The 22,216-nt window shown below is 44.2% G+C and overlaps 1 protein-coding gene across 10 annotated transcripts in view; it reads left to right on the top strand.

Moving 5' to 3' along the window:
- The window catches only part of epb41l4a (erythrocyte membrane protein band 4.1 like 4A), a 474,019-nt gene that overhangs the window by 186,743 nt on the left and 265,060 nt on the right, over positions 1-22,216 (top strand). For all 10 annotated transcript variants that reach the window (XR_015078320.1, XM_085987237.1, XM_085987283.1 and 7 more), the window contains 2 exons: positions 13,167-13,271; positions 15,295-15,346. Coding sequence is in view for 9 of the 10 variants with exons in the window: in XM_085987237.1 (XP_085843363.1) it covers positions 13,167-13,271; positions 15,295-15,346 (157 nt within the window). In the remaining variant the exon portion in view is untranslated. The remainder of the gene's footprint in view (positions 1-13,166; positions 13,272-15,294; positions 15,347-22,216) is intronic.

A 22,216-nucleotide genomic window follows, 5' to 3' on the forward strand; every position in this document is an offset into this window, starting at 1 on the left:
CCGAGGGGCCGTATGGCCTACTCCTGCTCCTACTTCTTATGTTCTTATGACACTATGTGACACAGTAGTGTTTTGATGGAATTTACTGCTATGTGTTTGCAAACAAATGGAAAAAATACCAACATTCTTCCATGAAGATGATGTAACAAAAAATGTATTTTTGCTCGCTCATTTTCTTATTTTTGCTTAGTTTTAAATAGCTTTTAACACACACATACAAAATGGAGGTTATAACTAATTAAAGGACAGAGGGGCTATAAATATGCAGGGGCTGCATCCCTGCATCAATTCCTGAATGTGCCTGTTTGAGACATCTGGCAGTGACCCTGCCAAAGTTCGCAGGGTCAGGGGGAATTCCTTTCATTGAATAGTATATGTGGGCAGCCGTGCTGCAAAGAGGGCTTCTAGGGTTCCTACCTGCCAAAGCGGGCTACATACTGTGGCAGAAGTATGCTTGGTTGTGGTGGTGTGGGCCCTTTCACCAGAAAGTAGCTACCAGTGCCCTCATACAAAGGAGGCTCAAACAAAAAAATTATCTTTTCTCTTCAGGGTCCAGGCCAGGATCCAGGCTTGGACTCCGAGGCTGTCCCCACTTCCCGTCATGCAGCAAGTTGGTACTCTAGATCTTACCTGGTGTAGCAGCTACCAGTGATCTGACTGATACTCTGTACGCCAGGAACACAAGAATTTCTAGCATTGTGCGTTGCTCCCCGTTATGCTGATGGTCATTTTTGGTTTAGGCTTTGGTCCTTGCAAGATCATCAAGAAAGTCAGGGATTTGTTCCACGTGAATCTTGGCTAATTTGTGGCCCTTCTGATGCACTTTTACCGGAGATATGGTGGGAATGCACTGGCGGCTGCAAATTTTTGGCTCCTTTACGTTTTCTCATATGCGAGATATCTGCTTTACGATCACAGTACCTCTTTGAAGGGACAAAGTACTTCGGCATGCAAAAGTCTTGATTGATCACTGTAATGCCATCAGGACAGCCTGTGGGGAAAAATCAATGAATTTAAAGGCGCTTTAATAGATGTGAATAGATTGAGTTTGAGGCCTATCGTGGGTTGAAATTATACCAGATTACTAAACACGGGGATGTACATTTGTCAGTCCCTATCAATACCTCCAAGTGATTATCATCACGGCTTTGTGTCTATAGACTGTATATTGTTCCGCCGATCATCTTTACCAACAGAAAATGCTGGAAACAGCAGATCTGTGGAGTGAATAAGTGGGTTAATGTATCAGGGGTGGACCAATAGACCAACCTTCAGGACTTGACAGGGTAGATGCAGGGAGGATGTTTCCCGTGGCTGGGGAGTCTAGAACCAGGGGTCACAGTCTAAGGATAAGGGGTAAGCCATTTAGGACTGAGATGAGGAGGAATTTCTTCACCCAGAGAGTGATGAACCTGTGGAATTCTCTACCACAGAAGGCAGTTGAGGCCAATTCATTAAATATATTCAAGAAGGAGTTAGATATATTTCTTAAGGCTAAAGGGATCAGGGGATATGGGGAGAAAGCAAGGACAGGGTATTGAATTTGGATGATCAGCCATGATCTCATTAAATGGCGGAGCAGGCTCGAGGGGCCGAATGGCCTACTCCTGCTCCTATCTTCTATGTTTCACATACCCGTTCTTCACTGGAAATATGAGTATTGAAAATCGGCACATTTTGTTTGTTAGCAGTTTAGTTTGTTTTGGTGTGGAGCACTTTGATAAATTAGGCTCAGAAAAGCTTGCTCTTAGGTAATTTGTGCAAAGACTGTATCTTCTTTTCACTGAGGAACAACATTTCTTATCCTCTGAGTTAGCCTTAAATTCTGTTGTGTAAATCCAAAAAGTCTTATCTGACTAGTTTGTTTGCTCAACCCTATTGTGAACTATTTCCAGACTTGTAGTGCTCTATTAAACTGTTCATTGTGTCTCCCATACTGGTGGCTTTTGTAAATAATTCTGTTCGTGAATAATCCAATTTAATAGGTGAGCCTGTTACTGGTTACTGATATTATCCACCTTCGAAATGCCATACAACATTGTGGAATCCTACATACAGTCCAGTGGCAGATTTACATTTCCTGTGACATCCCAAATCCCATAAACTAAATGCATAAGGTTAAGTTTCACTTCATAGAAGGTCACTTGGAGCAGTAAATGTAGAATTGTTTTTTTAAATTCGTTTTTATGGGATGTGGGCGTCGCTGGCAAGGCCAGCATTTATTGCCCATCCCTAATTACCTTCTGTGGCTGGTCCAGTTAAGTTTCTGGTCAATGGTGACCCCCAGGATGTTGATGGTGGGGGATTCGCCGATGGTAATGCCATTGAATGCCAAGGGGAGGTGGTTAGACTCTCGCTTGTTGGAGAAAGACATTGCCTGGCATTTGTGTGGCGCGAATGTTACCTGCCACTTATCAGCCCAAGCCTGAACGTCGTCCAGGTCTTGATGCATGTGGGCATGGACTGCTTCATTATCTGAGGAGTTGTGAATGGCACTGAACACTGTGCAGTCATCAGCGAACATCCCCATTTCTGACCTTATGTTGGAGGGAAGGTCATTGATGAAGCAGCTGTAGATGGTTGGGCCTAGGACACTGCCCCGAGGAACTCCTTCAATCACCACAACCATCTTCCTTTGTTGAAGCAGTCAAAACGAAATGAATGTTTTCCTGATTCAACAGGGAGAACAGGCTCCAAGGAGAAAATGAAAATGGTTAGTATGGTTCTTGTAAAGAAACCTAACCAGTGGGAACTCTAGAAAGGTTAAATATCTAATTTTCCTACCATCATGAAACCTTCTATTCGGCGAGAAGCTACTGTGTTTGTATCACACTAGTGTTTTAGATCAGATGTGAAATGGAAATACAGAATATAGATAGTATTTTAGTTCTGTGCTAAAGAATACCTGCATTTCTCTGTATTGAATTCAACGTTGTTCAGAGGAGGCACAGAGCAGGGAACAGGTACTTTGTCACAGGGATGTGAGGGGCAAGGGTGATGATACTAACAGCCCCTCGCCAGAGCCATTGCCACCTTTGAGGCAACCAAAGCAGCTGTCTCAGTTAGTTGTTCTGTCCCGAGTTGTGGGGAGGATTGAAGGATACGAAGTGCTGAAGAGAAAGGTTGAATGCAAAACCTTTTTGCACATTTGTAATAAAGATAATGGCCTGTAATTCGCGGACAGCGGTGAAGCAAAGGCGTTGGCTGCTGTCCCCCAAGTAAGCTTTGTGCAGCGATCTTGCGATCTCTGTGGCGAGTATTTGGGGTTTTCCGACATGTAATTGAAATCAACATAAGTTAATGGGGATTTCAAGCAAAGAGCTGCTTTGACATCAACAAGCTGTCTAAGCAGCCAATCAAAATGCAGAATTCTCACAGACAGCAAACCAGGAAGTGGGTAAGCTCCTTTGATTCTAACTTTTAAAAAATGTTAGAGAGTGAAACAAAGATTTGGGCTCTCACATGGGGAAAAGGAAAACTGAACTAAAGATGAACTAACTTAAAAATATATATATATTTTCTTTTAAAGTTTCTTAAAAATTTTAATTTTTATTAAAATGGATAAATTTGACACTGCACAAAATTAAAATGAGATTTTTAGGGCCATAACCTTTGTTTAACAGTTAATACACTGTTAAAACCCCAGTTACACCTAATCCCTTTGGGTCTAACTTCTAATGGGGTATTTAATAGCGGTATTACTGCGGAAGAGCTGAAGTTTTCGTCGATTTCCCTGATTTCACTGATTACCAGCTATGGGGGTCAGTTTACATGATTTGCCAGATTACACTGATTGCTGGCTCTGTGGTGGGGGTGGGTGGGCGCAGCACAGCCTGTGGAGGAGCAGTGAATGAAAGACCGCAACTTCAAGATTTCCGTGTTAGGCTGCGCATGCGCTAAATGCTGGAGTTGAGGTCGGTTTCAAAGGCGAAATGACGGCAAACACTGCCAGTTCACCGTCATCAGGACCGCAAATTCCAGGCCAATTTGTACTTGCATCAGCTTACTAGCTGTATCAGTAGTGCAAGCTATACTTTCTGTGTGTGAGATATTTGAGCAAAATGCACTTGAATATACCTTTTTAAATACAGAAAGACTTGCTCAGTTTTCAAATGTGCTTAGGTTGTGGATTCAAGGCACACTTCAGAGACTTGAACACCCAATCTACTGAGGGAGTGCAGTGTTGCCTTTCAAATAAGACGTTAATAAACTTGCAGAATGGGCATATAATTGGCAAATGAACTTCAACATAGATAAGTGTGAGATATTACATTTTGCTAAGAAAAACGAGGAGGTCGCATATTACTTAGAAAATAAGAATCTAAATGGGGTAGAAGAGCAAGGGTATCTGGGAGTACAAATCACTGAAAGTTGCGACGCAGGTCAATAAGGGCATAACAACAAGCGAGAGTCTAACCACCGCCTCTTGACATTCAGTGGCATTACCATCGTCGAATCCCCCACCATCAACATCCTGGAGGTCACCATTGACCAGAAACTTAACTGGACCAGCCACATAAATACTGTGGCAACAAGAGCAGGTCAGAGGCTAGGTATTCTGCGGTGAGTGTCTCACCTCCTGACTCCCTAAAGCCTTTCCACCATCGACAAGGCACAAGTAAGGAGTGTGATGTAATAGTCTCCATTTGCCTGGATGAGTGCAGTTCCAACAACACTCAAGAAGCTCGACACCATCCAGGACAAAGCAGCCCGCTTGATTGGCACCCCATCCACTACCTTAAACATTCGCTCCCTCCACCACTGGCGTACCGTGGCTGCAGTGTGTACCATCTACAAGATGCACTGCAGCAACTCGCCAAGGCGTCTTCGGCAGCACCTCCCAAACGCGCGACCTCTTCCACCTAGAAGGACAAGGGCAGCAGGCGCATGGGAACACCACCACCTCCAAGTTTCCCTCCAAGTCACACATCATCCTGTCTTAGAAGTATATCGCCGATCCTTCATCATCGCTGGGTCAAAATCCTGGAACTCCCTCCCTAACAGCACTGCGGGAGTAGCTTCACCACACGGACTGCTGCGGTTCAAGAAGGTGCTCACCACCACCTTCTCGAGGGCAATTAGGGATGGGCAATAAATGCTGGCCTTGCCAGCGACGCCCACATCCCATAAACTAATTAAAAAAACAAAAGCAAACCAAGCACGAGAGTTTATTTCTCGAGGGATAGAATTGAAAAGTAGAGAAGTTATGCCAAACTTGTATTGAACCTTGGCTAGAGCACACTTGGAATATGTGTCCAGTTCTGATTGCCATATTAGAAAGAGGATATAGAGGCACTGGATAAGGTGAAAAAAGATTTACAAGGATGATACCAGAACTATGAGATTATACCTATCAGGAAAGAATGAACAGCCTGGATCTCTTTTCTCTAGAAAAGAGAAGGCTGAGAGGTGACCTAATAGAGGTCTTTAAAATTATGAAAGGTTTTGTTAGAGAAGACACAAGAATGTTTCCAGTTGTGGGAAAGAGAAAAACTAGAGGCCATCAATATAGGGTACTCACCAAAAAATCAAATAGGGAATCGAGAAGAAACTTCTTTACCTAGAGGGTGGTGAGAATGTGGAACTCGCTACCACAGGGAGTGGTTGAGGCGAAGAGTATAGATGCATTTAAGGGGAGGCTAGTAAACATATAAGGGAGAAGGGAATAGAGGGTTATGCTGATATGGTTAGATGAGGAAGGATGGGAGGAGGCTCGATTGGAGCATAAATGCCGGCATAGACTGGTTGGGCCAAATGACCTGTTTCTGTGCTGTATATTCTATTTAATCTGATGTAAAAACTGAGGCCCTGTCTGCTCACATGCACGTAAAAGATCCCATCCTACTAATTGAAGAGCAGGGAGTTCTCCTGATGTCGTGGCTAAAATTTATTGCTCAACCGCTAATGCCAAAACAGATTATCTGGTGATTTATCTGGTTGGTGTTTATGAGACCTTTCTGTGTGCAAATTGGCTGTCTAATTTGTCTGCCTTACGATAGTGACTGCACTTCAAAAGTACTTAATTGGCTTTGAAGTGCTTTGAGATGCAAGTTCTTCCTTTTTCTTTATTACATCAATGGAAAATTGCAATGTAATTGTCATTTCTGCAGTTATACACTGCGAAAGACCTAAGCCATCGTCTTCAGTCCCTGCCACAAGCCTCAAACCCATTTTATATAGTCACGCAAATTAATTAAAACTATGTGACATTTTATTTTAAGGTTACACCCTTTTGGATATCACCCATAAATATCAATTATACCCTAATTCTGCAATAATTTGAGAGAAACTGAATTGTCGTAACTTCAACTACTAATCACTGAATACCACAATTCTTTTTGTACAGAGAGCAGACATCAGGAGGGTAAAATCCATCCTGGGCAGCAGCGCAAAACAGGCGATACCGCATCAGTTTTACACTGTGTTATTCCTTTCCACTGAAGTCTGAATGCTTTTTGGATTTATTGATGCACTATCGCCTGTTTCATACTACCGCATAAGATGAGTTTCACCTCCCAGGTCTTAGCACAAATTGTGATCATGTAATGATATTTTATGTTCCACAGGATGATACAAAACATTCCAGAATTGTGATTTGTGTATTGAAAGTGTTGAAACAAATCTTCACTTAACTTCACTTCAGTGTAATTCAAATGACCTCATGGGAAATGGACAGGAGACTAATTGTGAATGTTTCACTTAAGGCAAAGGAAAGTCTAGGCGGAATACTTTTTGTTTTAAGGTACACCTTTTTTTTAAAGAAAAAAAATAGTCTTACCAAGAAATTCTTTGTGTTTTTTTAAATGTCAATATTCTCGTTGGCATGGTGACTCCATGCCAGGAATTCTCTACATTGTGCCCCTCCCCTGCTGAGCAAGATTTTACCCTCCACCCCCCCGAACCCGCTGAGCAAGTATTGGGGCTTCCTCCGCTGAGCAAGATAAACACTCCCAACCCTCCCACCTTTGAACAAGATTTTTGTCTGCCTCCACCAATGAGCAAAATTCCTCACCACCCCACAAAATAAAAAAAAACGAAATGGAGCGCACTGAAAAATTCTTGGAGGACAATGGCTGGAAGACAGTGAGTTAGAGTACCTGCCAAGTATCAAGATTCCTTGAAGCACCGGTGGTAGCCCCAGCATCTGAGTGAAAAGATCAGCCAACTAAAATGGGAAACAAAACCAAAAGCTCCCCACTCCCACCAAATAAGTACGTACTCCCACCTCCCATTGAGACGTGAACCTTCCCCATCAAGCTGATCAGGATTCATGGATCTCCCGACCCCCATCCCTCTCCCCCTTCCCTACCCACTCCTACATACCCACTACTCTACCCTCTCCCATTTCCTTCTTTCTCCCCTTATTTTCCTTCTTTCCTCTGCTGTCCTTTCCCCCTCTCCCTTTTTTAATATATATTTGTATATAATAATAGTCAATTTCCCGTGGCATTGCACATGTGAATTAGGACTAAGGGTAGTCGTGAGATGAAGTGGGGGTTAGAAGATGGAGAGATAATTGGATGACCATGTGCAGACATAATTCAGTTCCCATTTTAAATTCTGTGCTTATTTTTATATAACTAGTAGATCTCCTGTAGCGTTACTTACAGTGGGGGTAATTTAGCTTTTGGAAATACTGTAAATGGGAAAAATTGGATCGACCACCTATTATGCACCCTACATGATTTTCTTTTCCGATTATGTCAATGCAAAGTAAAATTGGTTGGAGTATATAATGGGCGGCCGATTCAATTTTTCCCATTTGCAGCATCATTATAACATCCCACATTACAACAGTGACTACACTTCAAAAAAGTACTTCATTGGCTATAAAGCGCTTTGGGACGTCTAGTGATTGTGAAAGGCACTATATAAATGCAAGTCTTTCTTTCTTTCATAGTCATAGTTATAATTACCTCCCGTGAGTCAGAGGATTCGCTGTTTTACAACAGCAGGAGTGTATATCCCGTGTAGAGGCACTGATATACAGAGACTGAATAAGGCAAATTCTGTGTTTTTTAAAAATGTATTCTGGAATTTTTACTCTGATAGAAGGTTTGCATTTTATAATTCATTCTGTGAAAACTCTAAATGAGTGGACTTTATATTTTATATAAATTCTGTTTATTTGTATTTAATTTTTATTCCTTACAAATTTTATAGCTGAGGATAACCAACTAGATGGTATGCAAGATACACTCAATTGAAGGTAGATATTTATGTCTGGAATTTTCTTGGGGGTTCTCCCAGTTGGACGCCTTAACTTTAACAGAAGATCTACTGCCCAAGTTATAGTAGCCAATCAGGACAACCCCCAAGGAAATTTCCAACGCTAGTATGTAGTAATACTGAGGTGGTGGAATAAGATTTAACTACATTGGGGATCGATCCTGGGCTTTAATAGCACTGGAGAATGTTCCTGGAGTATGGCAGGCTGTGGTTGGGGTCTTGAAATTTGACAGTACTGCAGTGGGGTTGCTGGAGTTTGGCAGCATGAGAGAGTCTCTTGATCTGGCATCACCATGGAGGGGAAACTTAGGGTTTGGTCAAACTATAGAATGTGGGCATGATGTGGAGATGCCGATGTTGGACTGGGGTGGACAAATGTGAGAAGTCACACAACACCAGGTTATAGTCCAACAGCTTTATTTGAAATCACAAGCTTTCGGAGCGCTGCTCCTTCGTCAGGTGAAGTGAAGAGATGCATATAGACACAACATATATAGTCACAGAACACTGCCAGATGATTACAGGTAATCTTTCTGACTGCCCTTTATCACACCTCGGCAGAGAGATAATCACAGCAATCAAAGGTGTGAATGGTGTCCAAACAGGTCAGTCAGGAAAACATTACATCAAAGAACAATGAGGTGGGGGTCACAAGGGGTCAAATGTTGCAGATGCTGGGGTCTGTATGAAAAACAAAGAACAAGCAAAATACTATATAAACATTTTTTTTTTGCTGGAAATCACAGCAGAGTCAAATTGGACCACTCCGGAGGGTTGCTGCCCTAAGCTTGACATGTATGTTCAAGCTGTCAGGAGATGCATCAACGCCAGATTCATCAGCCGCACTCGCAAAACAGTCCAGAATGTCACCCGAGCACAACGCAACGCCATCCACGCTCTCAAGACCAACCGCAACATCGTCATCAAACCAGCAGACAAAGGAGGAGCCATCGTCATACAGAACAGAATGGACTATTGCAAAGAAGCATACCGACAACTGGACAACCAGGAACACTACAGACAGTTACCCGCAGATCCAACCAAAGAACACACCCGCCAACTCAACAGACTGATCAAGACCTTCGATCCAGACCTTCAAAGCATCCTACGCGCTCTCATCCCACGTACTCCCCGCGTGGGAGACTTCTATTGCCTCCCAAAGATACACAAAGCCAACACACCCGGACGCCCTATCGTATCAGGCAACGGAACCCTGTGTGAGAACCTCTCTGGATACGTCGAGGGCATCCTGAAACCCATCGTACAGGGAACCCCCAGCTTCTGTCACGATACTACAGACTTCTTACAGAAACTCAGCACCCACGGACCAGTTGAACCAGGAACACTCCTCGCCATGATGGATGTCTCGGCACTCTACACCAGTATCCCCCAAGATGACGGCATCGCTGCGACAGCCTCAGTACTCAACACCAACAACAGCCAATCTCCAGACGCCATCCTACAACTCATCCGCTTCATCCTTGACCACAATGTCCTCACCTTCGACAACCAGTTCTTTGCCCAAACACACGGAACAGCCATGGGGACCAAATTCGCACCCCAATACACCAACATCTTCATGCACAAGTTCGAGCAAGACTTCTTCGCTGCACAGGACTTCCAACCAACGCTATACACCAGATACATCGATGACATTTTCTTCCTATGGACCCACGGCGAAGAATCACTGAAAAGACTACACGATAATATCAACAAATTCCATCCCACTAACAAACTCACCATGGACTACTCCTCAGAATCGGTTTCATTCTTGGACACACGAATCTCCATCAAAGACGGACACCTCAACACTTCACTCCACCGCAAGCCCACGGACAACCTCACGATGCTCCACTTCTCCAGCTTCCATCCTAACCACGTTAAAGAAGCCATCCCCTATGGACAAGCCCTGCGAATACACAGGATCTGCTCAGACGAGGAGGAATGTGATGGGCACCTGCAGACGCTGAAAGACGCCCTCGTAAGAACGGGATATGACGCTCGACTCGTCGATCGACAGTTCCGACGGGCCACAGCGAAAAATCGCATAGACCGCCTCAGAAGACAAACACGGGACACAACCAACAGAGTACCCTTCGTCGTCCACTACTTCCCCAGAGCCGAGAAACTACGCCATGTTCTTCGCAGTCTTCAACATGTCATCGATGACGACGAACACCTCGCTAAGGCCATCCCCACGCCTCCACTACTTGCCTTCAAACAGCCGCCTAACCTCAAACAGACCATCGTTCGCAGCAAATTACCCAGCTTTCAGGAGAACCGCGACCACGACACCACACAACCCTGCCACGGCAACCTCTGCAAGACATGCCAGATCATCAACACAGATACCATCATCACACGTGAGGACACCACCTTCCAGGTACATGGTACATACTCATGCGACTCGACCAACGTTGTCTACCTCATACGTTGCAGGAAAGGATGCCCCGGAGCATGGTACATCGGCGAGACCATGCAGACACAGCGACAACGGATGAACGGACACTGCACAACAATCGCCAGGCAGGAGTGTTCCCTCCCAGTCGGGGAACACTTCAGCAGTCAAGGACATTCAGCCTCCGATCTTTGGGTAAGCATTCTCCAAGGCGGCCTTTGAGACACACGACAACGCAAAATCGTCGAGCAGAAACCGATAGCCAAGTTCCGCACTCATGAGGACGGCCTCAACCGGGATCTTGGGTTCATGTCACGCTACATGTAACCCGGGTTCATGTCACGCTACATGTAACCCCACCTGACGTAGAGTCATCCAGACTCGAGTCATCGTTGGCTTGTCTTTCTACACAGATGCGGCCGGACCTGCTGTGATTTCCAGCAACAACAAAAAATTTATATTGTATTTTGCTTGTTCTTTGTTTTTCATACAGACCCCAGCATCTGCAACATTTGACCCCTTGTGACCCCACCTCATTGTTCTTTGATGTAATGTTTTCCTGACTGACCTGTTTGGACAGCATTAACACCTTTGATTGCTGTGATTATCTCTCTGCCGAGGTGTGATAAAGGGCAGTTAGAAAGATTACCTGTAATCATCTGGCAGTGTTCTGTGACTATACATGCTGTGTCTATATGCATCTCTTCACTTCACCTGACGAAGGAGCAGCGCTCCGAAAGCTTGTGATTTCAAATAAAGCTGTTGGACTATAACCTGGTGTTGTGTGACTTCTCACATTTATAGAAGGTGGAGCTGAGGTTTACTGCAACTGGGCATTTAATGTGATGTTTGGCTCAGCAGGCATGGACCTGACAGCATTGGCTGCAGGGGGTTAGGGGGGATTTCATCTCAAGCAGCCCTGCTTTGTGATTTTCTAAGGGATCTGTGTAAACTTTGAATTTGCTGTTAGGTTCCTGGATATATCTGTCTCTCCTCTCTTTCTCTCTCACAGCCATAAGCAAATATAAATATTCTATATACTAACTTTCAACAAAACACAAGTGGTAATTCAAGCTTTCAAAATTCAACAAGATTTTGTTAGTGAAAATCAAATGCAGAAAAAACACTCTCGCCTTGTTGTGCCTGATAGCTGTTAGTAATTGGAATGTTTCCATTTTCTAACTGTCAGCATAAGAGATGATAATCAGGTGAGATAATTAGAGATTGTTTGTTTCAAAATTAAACTGTATAAAAACTAAATTACACTGAGAAAAATAATCTGTCTCTTTCTCAACTCAGTATAGGACCCAAAACAAAAGCTGTAATGTGTGCAGTCAGTAATCTTTTTCTTCACACGCACACGTGTACCCTCTCTGTTTAAAAAATGCAGTCTCGCTGTTTTTTAAAAACAAAACACTCTATATAAATTTTACCTGATTAAAGAATTTGAAATTTTCCTCTAGCTAAATAATTTTGAAAAACCTTTGAGCAGAAACTGCTAGAATATTCCATCAATAAAGCTGACTGAAGAGTACTGAGACATCCTGAGAAAGTAGGTACACTGCACATGCTAATATGTCACAATCTAAATTCAGCTCAGAGTCATAGCTCTGGGTAAAAGTATCAAATCCAAACGCAGGCTTTTGGGCCTTGGAGCATGATGAAAGTGTTAAAAAATACAAAAGAAAATTCAGTGGATAAATGTGATCATACTATTATGAAGCATGTGATTTTTAATTTTGTTTGAACACTTATTCTGGATGTTACAAGTTTCAGTTACTGAAAAAAACTGGCAGCTGAAAAATCATTTCAGAAAGCATTTAGAGCAATTTGTGGGAACCCAGTGATCGGTCAGGGTGATGTACTCACTATAAAATAGCAGCTGGTGTGTGTGTCAAAGGCTGTGACAGGGAAGTGTGTCACCTTTAACACTGAAGATAGCTATCACAGCACCACCTACAGGAGTAACAGGTATTTACAATGTTTTCAATGCAACACATATCTTATACAAAATTTTATATCTAATACAGATACATTGTTTTGAAATTATTTACAGTTAAATAGTAAAACTTAAGGCAATTTGGGAAGTACAGCAATAGAGTTGGTTAGAGTTTTTTGGCAGTACAGACTGAAAAGCTGGAAGACACAAAACTGAGGCGCTACATTGCCACAGCTGGCAGGAGGATGTAATTGCAGCTTAACAGGTTTACATAGGCAGTTTTCATTAAATGGAGACACAGAAATTTTTTATTGAAAATAGATGTGCATGCAGATGTAAGATTTTTAGTCTAATTTTTAGTCAGATTAAAAGTCATGCCTCTGCTCGCACTGCCTATTTTTCACAGTTCCTGTGTCATGATTTTTGTTACATTTATGCCATATCTGGTGTCATGTTTTAGTTATGCATAGGTTCACTATTTGCTCGCACCTTCAAACTCTATATAATAAAACTGCAAGGTATGGTTTGTATACTTACCTTTCTACCCTCCAAAGTAGGTGGTGCTTTTTCTGAAAAGGTTCCTTTAATTCTTTCCCACAGAAGTCTACCAAGGGGTCTGTTGTCCTGGACTACGTATTCAGACATGTAAACCTGATGGAGACAGAATACTTTGGTTTGCGTTATTGTGACAGGAGTCATCAAACGGTGAGTGATAGAAAAAAGTGAGATGGGATTGAGGGTTTGGGGAATAGGGCGGCTTTAATTTATATTTAAAAATGCGATAGGTTTGAAATAGACAGAGTAGCATTCAAAATCTTCAATTCTTTAAAGTTGGGTACCAAATATACACGCAACTTTCAACAAAATGAAATTGTTCAGCAACTGCCTAATTTTTATAGAATTTTCCAGTTTATGTTTGTGTTCAGTTTGAAAATATTACAGATGAATAATTTAAATATACTATTAGAACAAGAGTGGCTCAGTAGCACAAGCAGTATAATGTGCTATAACAACAGAAAATGCTGGAAACAGCAGGCGAGGCAGCATCCGTGGAGAGAGAAACAGAGTTAACGTTTCAGGTCTGGGACCCTTCATCAGAACTGGAAAAGGCTGGAGATGTAACAGATATTAAGCAGGTGCAGAGGCAGGGAGAGGGGCGGGGGTGGGGGTGGGAGGGGAGAACATTCTGTGCTAAGGTAGGAGGCAGGAAAGATAAAATGTTGTAAATGGGGATGGCAAAATCATACAGCCTGAAAAATGGGGGCAGGGGTTATAGTCTGAAATTATTGAACTCAATGTTGAGTCCAGAAGGCTGCAAAGTGCCTAATCAAAAGATGAGATGCTGTTCTTCGAGCTTACGTTGAGCTTCATTGGAACAATGTAAGAGGCCGAGGACAGAGAGATCAGAGTGGGAGTGAAGCGGAGAATTAAAGTGACAGGCGACGGGAAGCTTGGGGTCACCCTTACGGACTGAACGGAGATGTTCCGCAAAGCGGTCACCCAATCTGCGTTTGGTCTCCCCAATGTAGAGGAGACCGTATCGTGAGCAGTGAATACAGTATATTAAATTGCAAGAAGTACAAGTAAATCGCTGTTTCACCTGGAAGGGATGTTTGGGGCCCTGGACAGTGGGAAGGGAGGAGGTAAAAGGGCAGGTGTTGCATCTCCTGCGCTTGCACGGGAAGGGGAAGGGCTGTTAGGGGTGATTGAGGAGTGGACCAGGGTGTCGCGGAGGGAGCGGTCCCTTCGGAATGCTGAAACGGGAGGTGAGGGGAAGATGCGTTTGGTGGTGGGATCACGTTGGAGGTGGCGGAAATGCGGAGGATGATCCGTTGAATGTGGAGGCTGGTGGGGTGAAAAGTGAGGACAAGGGGAACCCTATCGTGGTTCTGGGAGGGAGGGGAAGGGGTGAGAGCAGAAGTGTATATTGTGCTGCCATTAAATTGCATCACCTCATGTGATTGTCATTGATTGAAATTGTCATTTACATATACTTGCCTTAGTTGGATGAGCTACATTATCTCTTGGTGCAGCAGGGAAGCAATGAGTTCAGTGTGAGGAGAGTAAAACTGACATTCCCAACTCATTTCAGTGATGTTAGCATTGGCTATTGTAAGGTTTACATGTCAGACTCTGCCATGCTTCCAGTTGTGGAAGAAAGTGGCAGAAAATCGCTGAACTGAAGTTCAGATAATTAACTAACATTTTAAATTGCAGTAATAATTCAAAGAATACAAAATATCACACATTGAAACCTGTATTTCTCTAATTATGCCTTATGTGTCATAATCATTTTGTTCTGGCTCTGGTGCTTCTACAAGTTGTAATGCAGAAAATGCGTTCACAACCTCTAGTATATGAATTTCATTACCTCGTGTTTCATGACGACTGCCTGTTAAAACATGACAACAAAGTTGGTTCACCGGCAGCTCGCCCGCTCCATTGAAATGAGGCTCGAGGCCCAACGTCGGGGGCGCCTCAGGCCTCACCATTCAGGAACAGGGATCGTATCCTGCGTCGCCTGTGCCTCACCCCACCTGATTTTCTAGGCCTTGGTGTTGTCTGAGAGAAGGACTCCATCTGCTGTTAAAGAAGTTAAAAAGAATTATTGTCCACTTCCCTATAAGTATAGTATGGGATGACCAAATCTATTATTATATTGCTGCATGACTCTATCTAAAAGAAACACAAATAATTTGTTCTAATATCAACCATTTATTTTAAACAGTACTGGCTGGATCCCACAAAAAGCCTTGCTGAACACAAGGACCTCATAAACAGTGAGTAATGACTTCAATGAATTCTCTGAACATACATTTGCTGCTTTACAGGGCCAATAAAACTAGATGGACAGCTCAGGGACTGCTGCTTTTTTGAGCCTCCTTGCACCACATGATCAAAACAATGCAGATCATTTTGACTTTCACACGCACTCAAATAAACTGATCTGTGGGGATTTGTTGAACTGTGAAAAATTATACCTAAGCCTTCTGGCAAAATTTTATAACAATTTTGGTTTATAGACCTGAGCCATTCAAATTATTTCAATGTGAGTGTTACAGATTTGGCCCGACCATAGATGCCTTCTCAGGATCGGTGGCATTAGTTTCTCCCATAAGCGTTCTGTGCATCTTTTGTGGGAGTTGCGAGAATATTCCCTATCTCTACTTTTACATTAGACTGTGACAATAGTATACATAGAAACATAGAAGATAGGAGCAGGAGTAGGCCATTTGGCCCTTCGAGCCTGCTCCGCCATTCAATGAGATCATGGCTGATCATCCAAATTCAGTACCCTGTCCCTGCCTTCTCCCCATATCCCTTGATCCGTTTAGCCTTAAGAAATATATCCAACTCTTTTTTGAATATATTTAATGAACTGGCCTCCACCGCCCTCTGTGGCAGAGAATTCCACAGGTTCACCACTCTCTGGGTGAAGAAATTCCTCCTCATTTCAGTCCTAAATGGCTTACCCCTTATCCTTAGACTATGACCCCTGGTTCTGGACTCCCCGGCCATCATAAACATCCTTCCTGCATCTAGTCTGTCCAGGCCTGACAGAATTTTATAAGTTTCGATGAGATCCCCTCTCAATCTTCTAAACTCCAGTGAGTATAAGCCCAATCGACACAATCTCTCCTCATAGGTCATTCCTGCCATCCCAGGTATCAGCCTGGTGAATCTTCGCTGCACTCCTTCCATGGCAAGAACGTCCTTCCTCAGGTAAGGTGACCAAAACTGCACACAATACTCAAGGTGCGGTCTCACCAAGGCCCTGTACAACTGTAGCAAGACATCCTTGTTCCTGTACTCGAACCCTCTTGCTACGAAGGCCAACATACCATTTGCCTTCTTAACCGCCTGCTGCACCTGCATGCTTACCTTCAGCGACTGGTGCACAAGAACACCCAGGTCTCTTTGCACTTCCCCTTCTCCCAATCTATTGCCATTCAAATAATAATCTGCCTTCCTGTTTTTGCCACCAAAGTGGATAACCTCACATTTTTCCACATTATAGTGCATTTGCCATGTTTCTGCCCAATCACCCAATCTGTCCAAATCGTACTGGAGTTTCACGACATCCTCCTCACAGCTTACCCTCCCACCCAGCTTTGTGTCGTCTGCAAATTTGGAGATATTACATCCAATTCCCTCGTCCAGATCATTAATATATATTGTGAACAGCTGGGGTCCTAGGACCGATCCTTGCGGTACCCCACTAGTCACTGCCTGCCACTCGGAAAATGACCCGTTTATTCCAACTCTTTGCTTTCTGTCCGCCAACCAGTTCTCTATCCAAGTCAATACCTTGCCCCCAATCCCATGTGCCTTAATTTTGCACGCTAATCTCTTATGTGGGACCTTATCGAAAGCCTTCTGAAAGTCCAAATACACCACATCCATTGGTTCTCCCTTATCTATTTTACCAGTTACATCCTCAAAAAATTCCAGTAGATTAGTCAAGCATGATTTACCTTTTGTAAATCCATGTTGACTTTGTCCGATCCTGTCACTGCTTACCAAGTGCTCTGCTATTACATCTTTTATAATAGATTCTAGCATTTTCCCCACTACCGATGTCAGGCTTACCGGTCTATAATTCCCCGCTTTTTCTCGACCACCTTTTTTGAATAGTGGGGTAACATTAGCTACCCTCCAATCCATGGGTACTGTTCCAGAGTCTATCGAGTTCTGGAAGATGACCAGCAATGCATCTACTATTTCTAGGGCCACTTCCTTAAGTACCCTGGGATGTAGATTATCAGGCCCTGGGGATTTATCGGCCTTTAGTCCCATCAATTTTCCTAACACCATTTCCCTACAAATACTGATTTCTTTCAGTTCCACCCTTTCATCAGGCTCTATGTTCCCCGGCATCTCTGGGAGGTTATTTGTGTCCTCCTTTGTGAAGACAGAACCAAAGTATGAATTTAGTTGGTCTGCCATTTCTTTGTTTCCCATTATAAATTCCCCTGATTCTGACTGTAAGGGACCTACGCTTGACTTCACCAATCTTTTTCTCTTCACATATCTATAAAAGCTTTTACAGTCAGTTTTTATGTTCCCTGCAAGCTTACTCTCATATTCTATTTTCCCTTTCTTAATTAATCCCTTTGTCCTCCTTTGTTGAATCCTAAACTGCTCCCAATCCTCAGGATTATTACTTTTTCTGGCCAATTTATATGTCGTCTCCTTGGATCTTATGCTATCCCTAATTTCCCTTGTTAGCCACGGTTGAGTCACCTTTTTTGTTTTATTTTTATGCCAAACTGGGACGAACAAATTCTGTAGCTCATCCATTCGGTCTTTGAATGTTTGCCATTGCCTGTCCACCGTCAACCCTTTGAGTGCCATCCCCCAATCAATCCGACCCAACTCGCTCCTCAGACCATCGTAGTGTCCTTTATTTAAATTGAGGACCCTAGTCTCTGAGTCAACTACTTCATTCTCCATCTTAATGAAGAATTCGATCATATTATGATCGCTCAGACCCAAGGGGCCTCGTACAACAAGATTGCTAATTAACCCTTTGTCGTTACATAATACCCAGTCTAAGATGGCCTGATCTCTGGTTGGTTCCTCGACATATTGGTCCAGGAAACCATCCCGTAAACACTCCAGGAATTCCTCCTCCACAGTATTGTTACTAATTTGGTTGGCCCAATCTATATGTAGATTAAAGTCACCCATGATGACTGCTGTGCCCTTATTGCACGCTTCTTTAATTTCCCTTTTAATGCCATCCCCAACCTCCGCCTTACTGTTGGGAGGTCTATATACCACTCCCACTAATGTTTTTTTCTCCTTAGTATTTCTCAATTCTACACATACAGATTCCACATCATCAGAGCTAATATCCTTCATTACAATTGTATTAATCCCTTCTTTAACCAGTAATGCCACCCCACCTCCCTTTCCTTTTTGCCTATCTTTCCTGAATATCGAATACCCCTGGATGTTGAGTTCCCAGTCTTGGCCATCCTTGAGCCACGTTTCCGTAATCCCAACCAAATCATATTCGTTTACCTCTATTTGTGCAGCCAATTCGTCCACCTTATTACAAATGCTCCTCGCATTAAGACACAAAGCCTTCAGGCTTGTTTTTTTAACGCTCTTAGACCTATTAGAATCATTATTTACTGTGGCCACGTTTGATTTAAACCGTTGATTTCTCTGACTGCCACTTTTGTTTTTCTCCTTCCTATCTTTTGTTTTTATCCCTGTTTCACTTTCCTCTGTCTCCCTGCTCAGGTTCCCAACCCCCTGCCATTTCAGTTTAAACCCCCCCGAACAGTGCTAGCAAACCTCCCCGCAAGGATATTTGTCCCGCTCTGGTTCAGGTGCAACCCGTCCGACTTGTACAAGTCCCACCTTCCCCAGAAGCAGGCCCAGTGATCCAGGAAACTAAAGCCCTCCCTCCTGCACCAACTCTTTAGCCACGCATTCATCTGCTCTATCCTCCTATTCCTATAGTCACTAGCACGTGGCACCGGGAGTAATCCAGAGATTACAACCTTTGAGGTCCTGCTCTTTAATCTGCTACCTAGCTCCCTAAATTCTTGCTGCAGGACCTCATCCCTCTTCCTACCCATGTCATTGGTCCCAATGTGAACCACGACCTCTGACTAATCACCCTCCCCCTTCAGAATGCCCTGCAGCCGTTCAGTGACATCCTTGGCCCTGGCACCAGGGAGGCAACAAACCATCCTGGACTCACGTCTACGGCCACAGAAACGCCTATCTGTACCCCTTACGATAGAATCCCCTACCACTATTGCTCTCCCACTCTTTTTCCTCCCTTCCTGAGCAGCAGAAGCACCCCTGGTGCTGGGAAGTTGGCTGCTGCTGCCTTCCTCTGGTAAGTCATCCCCCTCAACAGTATCCAAATCGGTATACCTGTTTGAGAGGGGGATGGCCACAGGGGTCCCCTGCACTACCTGCCTGTCTCTACTGCTCTGCCTGATGGTCACCCATTTCCCTTCTGCCTGTGCAGCCCTTACCTGCGGTGTGACCAACTCACTAAACGTGTTATCCACAATCCACGATTAATAATACTATTAATATTTCCAAAGGTGGACTAAGCAAATACTTGAATGAGATAAGGCCAGATATGAATTGTTAAATTGCTTTGTTTCACAGTAAGGTGAACATATGGAACACCCATTATGATCAAACTCACTTAATTCAATTTTTACAATTTACCTGTGTAACTTTATTTAATTTTAACATTTTTCCCTTATTGATTCTTCCTCCTGGATGGAAATAATGTTTTTTTTAATTCATTCTTGGGATATGGATGTCGCTGGCAAGGCCAGCATTTATTGCCTATCCCTAGTTGCCCTTGAGAAGGCGGTGGTGAGCCGCCGCCTTGAACTACTGCAGTCCATGTGGTGAAGGTACTCCCACAGTGCTGTTAGGGAGGGAGTTCCAGGATTTTGACCCAGCGGTGATGAAGGAACGGCGATCTATTTCTAAGTCACAATGCTGTGTGACCTGGAGCTGAACTTGGAGCTTGTGGTGTTCCCATGTGCCTGCTGCCCTTGTCCTTCTAGGCGGAATAGGTCGCATGTTTGGGAGGTGCTGTCGAAGAAGCCTTGGTGAGTTGCTGCAGTGCATCTTGTAGATAGCACACACTGCAGCCACGGTACGCCGGTGGTGGAGGGAGTGAATGTTTAAGGTGGTTGATGCGGTGCCAATTAAGCAGGCTGCTTTGTCCTGGATGGTGTCGAGCTTCTTGAGTGTTGTTGGAGCTGCGCTCATCCAGGCAAGTGGAGAGTATTCCATCACACTCCTAACTTGTGCCTTGTAGATGGTGGAAAGGCTTTGGGGAGTAAGGAGGTGAGTTACTCGCCGCAGAATACCCAGGCCACGAATTTAATCGCGCTGAGGGGGCGGGTTTGAAGGTGGAACTGCTGTCAAAATCGCAAAGATTGCTGGCGGGTAGGAAACCCGCTGTTAACCCGCCTCCACGCGAGTGTCCCAGGTGTCAGGTCTGTCAGAGCAGAACTGATCCGACACCAAGTGGCGGGGAGACAATTCTGGTACTTAAATGGCTTGTTAAGAGCCGATTTAAAAGGATTTTGAGGCTTACCTGTAATTTTAGCTTCTCCCCCACTGGTTACCTGCTGTTTGGGGAATACGCCAAGCTCAACCTGGCGTGTTGTGAGTCTGCTCTGATGTTTGTGTTAAGATGACAGCTGCAGAAGTGGTGTCAAGGATGCCATGTTGCAGATGGTAAGTTTTAGAGCAAAGAAAATGTTGGTTACTGCATTTTTCTTTAGCTTACAAGTTTTTAGATCCAACTGTATGTCCAGTGCCACCTCATTGGCAGAACCTCTCTCACCAGTGACAGATCACTTCTGTCACCTCACCGGCAGCTGCCATCTATTCCAGCAACATTGGAGCCAATGAAACAATCAGACCTTGGTCCTCCGAATCCTTCCACGATCATCCCCAACACCAACATCACCAACCTCATCACCAGTCTTATCTGCCATCACCTGATGCTGCACTGGACACAGGGCATCAGCCCCTGACAAAATTGTTGGCCGAGAGGCCAGCGATGGCATCACCGTGGCCAGATTTTCTTCACTTGATGCTGTAAACCCTGGCTGCCACATGATGCACCAGGTTGACACCATCCCACACCAGCACCGTGAAGCATCCCTTTAATGTCCAAGCCATTCCATGCACACACATCACTATAGCGGGGGGGAAGAGGGGACGCGGGGAGTTATGACTGAACAATCACTGAAACGCAGTAAGACACTTCTCAATGTGCGCTCAGATCTGTCCAATAAGGGGCACTTTTTGAAAAAGAGATTGCACTGTATAACAACACATTACCAGAAACTTCACATGGACATTGGCTAAACCTCTCAAGTGCCTACCCTTGTGTGTTGTTAGTTGGTATGCTTGCAGTTGGATGAGGGTGAGTGTGAGGGGTGGCTAGTGAGATGGGGAAGTGATGAATTAGATAGAGAGGGTTGGATGGAGATGCAAGGTAAGTTGGTGTCTTGGGGAGGTCTCTTCTGCCCTTGGAAGGGAAGAGAACCTCCCTGCGTGCTGTGACTCCCTCCATAAGCATATGGAGGGAGTAATTGGTGAGCCTGGGTGCAAGTGTTCACCTTTGTGCAGTGATTGTCAGTGTTTGCTGCACCTCAGTGTTGTCAAACACTGGCAGATCACCTGTCAAAATAAAATTGTGCATGGTCCCTTTAAGGAAACTGGCAGATGACGCTTCATCAAATGACGTCATCAGACCTGCTTCCTGTTAATTGGCTGGTAAGCCCGCAAGGCCAATCAAGGAAAAATCATGTCTGCAGAGCGGAGGCAGCTGGGGGTGGGACCGGAACCCGGAAACCTGCTGACCCGCCCACATCCCGCCTCCAGAATTAAATTCGCGAACCCAGCCTCTGACCTGCTCTTGTAGCCACAATATTTATGTGGCTGGTACAATTAAGTTTCTGGTCAATGGTGACACCTAGGATGTTGTTGGTGGGGGATTTGACGATGGTAATCCCGTTGAATGTCAAGGGGTGGTGGTTAGACCTCTTGTTGGAGCTAGTCATTGCCTGGCACTTGTGTGGCGCGAATGTTACTTGCCACTTATCAGCCCAAGCCTGAATGTTGTCCAGGTATTGCTGCAT

This window comes from Somniosus microcephalus, chromosome 1 (assembly GCF_052327205.1).
Source record: "Somniosus microcephalus isolate GS21.2 chromosome 1, FLI_Smic_1.0, whole genome shotgun sequence".
Classification (NCBI taxonomy): Eukaryota; Metazoa; Chordata; class Chondrichthyes; order Squaliformes; family Somniosidae; genus Somniosus; species Somniosus microcephalus.